We start from the raw sequence: 7,822 nt of genomic DNA on the forward strand, positions 1-7,822 counted from the left end.
AGCATGTGACCCATGTTCATCTGTGTCCAAGGGTGCGTGACTCTAAGTGTGTGTGTGTGTGTGTGTGTGTGTGTGTGTGTGTGTGTGTGTGTGTGTGTGTGTGTGTGTGTGTGTGTGTGTGTGTGTGTGTGTGTTTCAGGACTGGTCCATAGACTTGAACCGTACACTGAGTCGGCGAGAGACGAAGAAGAAGCCCTCCGAGGGAATCACCCTGACGGGCATCAGCCAAATGGAAGAGCAGCAGGCAGCCAAGAGCAGCAGCAGGTAACCACACACACACACTGTCAGGAAGTGGGAGGACATTTCTCAAGGTGCAGTAGATAAACGTGTCGGAAGGCCAGTGAAAGAATGTAGCTTCCAATCCTCTCTTACCACTGCTGCACACGTTCCACACACTGCTTCCACATCTAAACATCATAGTTACTCTTCCTCCACAACAAGACTCTCTGCACACGTTCCACACACTGCTTCCACATCTAAACATCATAGTTACTGTTCCTCCACAACAAGACTCTCTGCACACGTTCCACACACTGCTTCCACATCTAAACATCATAGTTACTGTTCCTCCACAACAAGACTCTCTGCACACGTTCCACACACTGCTTCCACATCTAAACATCATAGTTACTGTTCCTCCACAACAAGACTCTCTGCACACGTTCCACACACTGCTTCCACATCTAAACATCATAGTTACTGTTCCTCCACAACGAGACTCTCTGCACACGTTCCACACACTGCTTCCACATCTAAACACCATAGTTACTGTTCCTCCACAACAAGACTCTCTGCACACGTTCCACACACTGCTTCCACATCTAAACATCATAGTTACTGTTCCTCCACAACAAGACTCTCTGCACACGTTCCACACACTGCCACACTGCCACTGCCATGGTCACAGCAAACATTCCTGTAACAAGCCCTGAGAAAACAGAAGTACCCCACTGACTGTAAAGGTTGCACACTGGTGAATTTATGCCAAACATGGGGAGTTTGTGTAGGGTGGGTACTGGGGGAGTTTGTGTAGGGTGGGTACTGGGGGAGTTTGTGTAGGGTGGGTACTGGGGGAGTTTGTGTAGGGTGGGTACTAGAGGAGTTTGTGTAGGGTGGGTACTAGGGGAGTTTGTGTAGGGTGGGTACTGGGGGAGTTTGTGTAGGGTGGGTACTGGGGGAGTTTGTGTAGGGTGGGTACTGGGGGAGTTTGTGTAGGGTGGGTACTGGGGGAGTGTGTTAGTGGGCGCTGGAGGAGTGTGAGGGGAGTTAATGAGAGGAATGTGAGGCACGCAAAGCATTTGACCCTTTGGTATCCATCAGATGTGCATATTGCCAAACATGGGTCAGCCTCGCCCTACCAGCATAAGACACATACTCTGTCACGTCACTTCTACTGTACTGTAGGCTATATCTGTGTCTACAGGGGTGAAGGTGAGTGTGTGTCGATCAAGATTAGTTGTACTTACAGTGGAAATTCATTTTCACAGCTCACGAAAACACAAACAATAGACTGAACAAACAATGGCCATATAAGGAAAAGGGGGTCAGAGTGAAATTCTTGTCTGGACCGAGGTACAATTTCACTCCTTCCTTATCATGTTCACGCATTGAGAGTTGGTCCACATTTCTGCGCTATAGCAAAATCAGAGATACAACCACTTCAAGGGATAGTACATCTATCTAGCTATCCCCCTTAAATTGATAGTTTACTGCTATATGGACATTTTATAATTTGCTCACTTTAAAAGTTGTTTATGGGCAACTAACTATTGAGTATTACGCTATATCGAGATATATATCTACAAACAACACTTGTGGCCATCACCAAAAAGCAGGCTGATATTGGTCTGAGACCTAATATAACATCATTAAAAATGTGTGAATGTCTTTTTTTTCTGACTTCTGCCAACCAAAGTTACATTGTTGCCACTGTTCAGTGTTTGTTTGGTGTTTGAACTCGTCTGAGAGAGATTTGGTTATCTCAGAGAGCGTGGCGCCGTGACTGTCAATAAAGGTGTCCACAGTGCAGTGACGTTGTGATTGGACAGATGGCTACTACGTGCCATGGTCCAACTGCACTGTAAACATACAATGTACATACAACACTACAGTGGGTTCCTGGTTGAAGTTGTCTCTATGCACAGGTCTAGGATCAGCTTACCTTTCCCAAATCCGGACCTTAACTGTTAGGGGGGAATACAAAACTGACCGTAGATCAATAGGGTGACTTCATCATAATTCGTTCTCACAACAGACTAGTGTGGAATTCCAAATCTAGCCCCAGCCTCTAACCCAAGGTACTTCTCTAGATAATATATTTTTTTTAAAGATAGGTGTCACTAATATGGTAATGCTTTGACCTAGCCAATCAGAGGGGGAAATGGAGCTATTACCATATTGCTTAAATCAATCTGACCCTATCAGATCTAACTGAAATGTCTAGGGAAATGGGCTATTATATGGGTGAAATTGGAATTCAGAATGAATTCCTGGTGAAGTGAAGAGTGTGACCGTTTTCTCAACCCCAGAGCGTATCCGCTGGGGAAAACACTGATAAAATGCTAGTAAAAGCATCAGTGAGATTGTAGAAGAGGAATTGGTGAAGGTGTATACATGTTGTGTGAATGGAAAACTGACCATTTCTTATTTGTTAACTGAACATGTTTATTTTGTGACTGTGTCCTAGTGTCATGATGGATGTCTAAAAACCATACGTACCCAGTGTTGCCTCGTCAGTGTCCTCAGACTGGTCATGTGTTTTTTTTTCTCACATGGCTCATATGGTCTATTTGATTGGTTATGTTTGGAAGTGTCACTTGTTGTGTGTCCATTATGTCTTAAACCCTCACATCCGAAGGTTTCCGATTCAGCTTTAGGTATGTCACGAAGCTGTCTGGATTCAAGGTGTGTACGAGTATGTGTTTTGGGGTGTACGTGTGTGTGTGTCACAAATGCCTGTCTCCGTGTCATCAGCCTGACTGTGCCCACAAGCACAGAGCCGGTGGGTTCGAACCCATTCGAGGAAGACGACGACGAGGATCTCCAGGGGACCGTGAAGGAACAGCCTGCTGTCGTCAACAACAACAACAACAGCAGTCCGCTCAATGTCAAAAAAGTGGAGGAAGTGAAAACGTTGGTGAAAGAGACCCTCTCCCCCTTTTCTTCCCCCTCTCCCCCCTTTTCTTCCCCCTCTCCCTCTTCTTTTTTCTCCTCTCCCTCAGTCTTTGGGTGAATTTAGTATTTTAGTGTCACACCAGTGTTTCTCAGGGTTGCACGTATTTGTTCCAGCCAAGCACGAGCACACAGGGCTTGTTGATTAGTTGAGTAGTGGAACCAGGTGAGCTAGTGCTGGGCTAAGACAAAAATGTGCAACCCTGAGAAACACTTCAATAACACACTATTGAGGCACACCCTTTCTGTCCTCATCTTTATTTTTCCCTTCACTCTTTCCTGTTATTCTTCCTCTTTTCCATTACTTCTCTCTTTTATTCCTCTCCTCATCTATCCTTGTCCCCTTCCTTTCCTCCCTTTTCCCTCTCTCCCTCTCTGTCGCCCCTCCTTTTTTTCTCTCTCTTTCTACTGCTCCCCTTTCCCCCTTTCTCCTTCCCTCTCCCTGGCTAGCGGCAGGCTGGGTTACGGTGCATGGGCTCTCAGTGAGCGATCACACCAAACCTACATTAGTCATCACTCCTAACAGTGCCAAGTCCAGAGCATTCTTTCTGTGTGTTTGTATGTATTTTTCCTGTCTGTGTTTACTTTACAGTCAGATCTGTTGCAAGTTGGAACTTAAAAATACAATTTCTATAGAATTTAGACTATTAAACAAAAGCCTGTCTACAACTTGGTGAGGAAACTTATATTGGGTCCTGTTTTACATTAGGGCTGATATTGACTCAAGGCAGGACAGAGAAACTAGCACTCATAAAGTCAACTGTGTGTGTCAGTCTCTCTGGCATAAAGCAGGAATTATGAGATGCCATAGGTGTCTGAGTGTACCAACTGCAATAGTCTGACTGTAACCTGGCTTCAGAGAGAGAGAGAGAGAGAGAGAGAGAGAGAGAGAGTGTGTGTGTGTGTGTGTGTGTGTGTGTGTGTGTGTGTGTTTCATGGGTTTTCTGACTGGGGAAGAAGGGTGTTTGTTCATCTGAGTACTTTACATCTACCTCCCTCTAGTGGTGTATGGGGTGAACTCCAACCATGCTTTTGTACTGTACTCGTGTCATTGTGTTGCCTTGCCTTACCTCAGCACTCTGTCTGTGTCCATTCCAAGTGGGGTCAAAGCAAACTCACAAATCCATTCACCAACAAAACCTCACAGCATTGGTTTCCTAAAAAGGCATGTTTTTTTTCCCCCATTGGCTGATATGAGAGAGAGAGAACCTATAGTCTCAGTCTTTGTATCCGGGTGGATTCGGAGATGCATTTGCTGGGCCTTCTACATGTTGTGCTGTACTCTACATTGGTGTTGTTATTTTTATGCCCCCCTCCCCGGGCCCTATTAACTCTTTTTGTTCCCGCTTCTCTCGCTTGGCATGCTGGATTGTCCAATCGGTATGTGAGCAGGGCATGATTGACAAGTAACATTTTCAAATTTCCCTTATGTTGATTGCTGCCTCTGTCTGTTCAGCGCCAGCAGTGTGGAGAAGTCGCAAGAGTGGTCGGATGAGGAGACTGGGGTGAACCCGTTTTCCATTGAGGATGCCAACGGCGATGGGAACCCGTTTGAGGTGGAGCCGGCGTCCTCGGGGGTGTCTGTGGCCGTGCGTGCCCTCTACGACTACGAAGGACAGGAGCAGGATGAACTCAGCTTCAAAGCAGGTGTGTGTGTGTGTGTGTGTGTGTGTGTGTGTGTGTGTGTGTGTGTGTGTGTGTGTGTGAGAGAATACACTAAAGACTGTGAGTGAAGAGACCCCAACCCGGTCCCCCTATTCTCTAGTCTGCTGTCCTGTATGACCACCGCTAAGTGAAAGGACTGGATGTCTCCACCAGTTTTCTTTTACTTGCCATGTCCTGTCAGATCAGTAATCTTTGACAATTGAAACACAGAGAAAAGTGAGTGAGGCTGAGTTGAGTCACAAATCCTTTTTGAAGCTGCTCAACAGAAAGACATGCTCATCTACCACCATCTTTCCACATAATCATCTGTCCATTCCTCCCTTTTTGTCCTGAAGGTGAGGAGTTCACCAAGATAGGAAACGAGGACGACCAGGGCTGGTGCAGAGGGCGCCTGAAAGATGGCGTGGTGGGCCTCTACCCCGCCAACTACGTAGAAGACATCCAGTAATGACCGAGCGAGGGACAAGGAGGAAAACGAGAGAGAGGATGGGGTGAAGAGGCTAAAGAAAGTGGAGGAGATGGGGTAGGAGGGTGGGCAGGCCTGTCATTCGCCCCTCACCCTCTTCCCCCTACGTGGTAGAGGCTGGCCGCAGTGTGTGTGAGTGAAAGGGGTGGCAGAAGGAAGGGGTTTGCCCATCGAAGAGGATGATGTTGTAGCTCTCTCTGTTGTATCTTCCTGGATCCCATGTCGTTAAGCACAAATCTTCCTACAACTACAGCCTGCCCTCATTGTCAGCCTTTATGATGGGACACCCAGTACAGAGTCTAAAGCCTGCTACAAAAGCAAATGTTACTTAAAGCCATTACTGTTACAGAAAAAATATATAAAAAGCTATTTGAAACATGTAACCTTCCAATTGTAGCTTGAAGTTATGAATATGTTGAAAGAATTAACCGATTTTAAAAGATCCCATTCACGAGGTCTAGCCCATTCGATTTGAAACTGATTGGAGACCTAAAAGTAATCTTAGTTTAATCTTTTAATTCATTTTTGCCGTAGTCAATTGGTGATACATATTTTTAGTTCTATAGATCTGATTCTATTGTAACACCGATTTGTAGTCCAGGGTCTGATTTGGTAGTCTTATGTTGAAATAAGGGGAATTCCTAATTGCATGTTATTTCTTGCTCTGTTTTGAGCGTCCTTCACCCCATCCTTTTGACAGTAATCAAGGTTTTATTTTTTTTCCACACGAAAGCCATTTGTCTGAAATATCAGAACCTACATCCCCATTTTCTTATTTGACTTTTCAAATCTTTTGAGAAAAGGGCTTGGAATTCATGGCAGTGCCGGTTCAGAACAATTGTCTTTCTTATCTGATGCTTATAGTTCAGATTTGTCTTGTTATGCCTTTTTTTGTATTTTAAATCTGATTTATGTTTTGCTCAGCGAATAGTTGATGAATGAATTCTATCCAGTTCTTCCACCGTCACCAACCAGCCTGGTCTCAGAGCATTTCATATTATTCTGTAAATGTTCTGATACCATGTTGTGCCAACCCACATTTTAACAATAAGTGACGCACTCAGAAGTTCTCCTGTAACCTTTACTCCTCAACTTTAATTGATTGTATATTCTTTAATTGTTTCGTTGTATCGGCTCACCTATTGATTGTACACGTTTTCTGGTCATTCTAGTATCAGGGACATTCACCAGGGCACATAGGGCTCTGGCCAAACGTAGTACACTATATAGGGCCTAAGGTGCCATTTGTGACAGCCTCTATTCACACAATTGACTTCACATTCTGTTGGTAGATTCTTACATCGTGGATGTCGTTTTTTTCTTTCCACACTGAATGCTTGGCAATAAGGTGTGTCACTTGAAGCTAGGACCTTTAGCTGTAGCTTGCTTGGCAATAAGGTGTGTCACTTGAAGCTAGGAGCTTTAGCTGTAGCTTGCTTGGCAATAAGGTGTGTCACTTGAAGCTAGGACCTTTAGCTGTAGCTTGCACTGGATGTCCATTCAAAGCTTTGGAGAATATATTTTTTTGTCCCAACCGAAAACAATGTTGCACGTTCAGCAATAAAAACCACAGCATTTACTCTTTTTCACAAACTAGAGGGTCCGATTTAATAAAAGTATGTTTGCATGTAAATAGCGAGGAACCTATGAACAAATTAAGCAGTTATAGATTCAGGAGTTGTGATTTAAATGTCTATTTGGAAATCAAAGACTGTTAATGTATGAGATGCCTTAAGTGCTTTTGTTCTCTGTCAGATGAAATGCTGTGATTCGGAAACAAATCCGTTTGTACAATAATTGTATGTTTTATGGCGAATGTCTCGCGAGTTTGCTGTCTTGTTGCATTTGTAAATATAATGTAAAATCTCCAGAGGGGCCAGAGCCTACTTATGATTAGTAATTGACAAATAACTGAGATTATATTTCTCATTTTCTTTTAAAAGTTCATGATTGACACACACACCCTTAACACCACCACATGTGCATTACCACTATTGGCAAACTATATCTGTTATTTAGGACCTATCCCAATTCCCATCTCTAGTATAGGTTTCTCCTATTGGGAGTTGACGTTTTGGCTCTTACATTGTTGTGAGTACATTATTTAGCAAACACTGTTTACGCATGATGCTCCTGGAAATATCCCCTACATTTTATGCCTACAACCGCATAGCGAGAGATGGTTTAATATTAGTTTTCTGTCAGTGTGAGAGGTTATGCTGTGCGTTTCAGGTCATGAGATGTATATCATTGGTTTCAGGTCATGAGATGTATATCATTGGTTTCAGGTCATCATGCCATTAACAGAACACCACAGCAGCTTTACTTGCACAACTCAGTTTGCCAATGTTGTCCCACAGCATACATTATAAATGAATTGAACGAAAATAAGTTAAACTGTCTTTTTTTTTTTCAATTAAACATACAGTATCAATGATAATAGAAATAAATGTAACTTTATTACCCAGACCTCCATGTTACAATTATGCCCATGTGTTACTGCTGACCAATCAGAGTACA

At 43.8% G+C, this 7,822-nt stretch overlaps 1 protein-coding gene across 6 annotated transcripts in view; it reads left to right on the top strand.

Annotated features, from left to right (window-relative positions):
- LOC118366430 (protein kinase C and casein kinase substrate in neurons protein 2-like) overlaps positions 1-7,771 on the top strand; it is a 49,877-nt gene extending 42,106 nt beyond the window's left edge. For 4 of the 6 annotated variants that reach the window (XM_052492526.1, XM_052492528.1, XM_052492527.1 and 1 more), the window contains 4 exons: positions 140-264; positions 2,974-3,132; positions 4,628-4,818; positions 5,172-7,771. In XM_052492526.1, coding sequence (XP_052348486.1) covers positions 140-264; positions 2,974-3,132; positions 4,628-4,818; positions 5,172-5,284 — 588 coding nt within the window. In that variant the 3' untranslated portion in view covers positions 5,285-7,771. The remainder of the gene's footprint in view (positions 1-139; positions 265-2,973; positions 3,133-4,627; positions 4,819-5,171) is intronic. The other 2 variants (XM_052492530.1, XM_052492531.1) reach the window with 1 other exon arrangement.
- Positions 7,772-7,822: the final 51 nt, after the last annotated feature.

Source organism: Oncorhynchus keta, chromosome 33, assembly GCF_023373465.1.
Source record: "Oncorhynchus keta strain PuntledgeMale-10-30-2019 chromosome 33, Oket_V2, whole genome shotgun sequence".
NCBI lineage: Eukaryota > Metazoa > Chordata > Actinopteri > Salmoniformes > Salmonidae > Oncorhynchus > Oncorhynchus keta.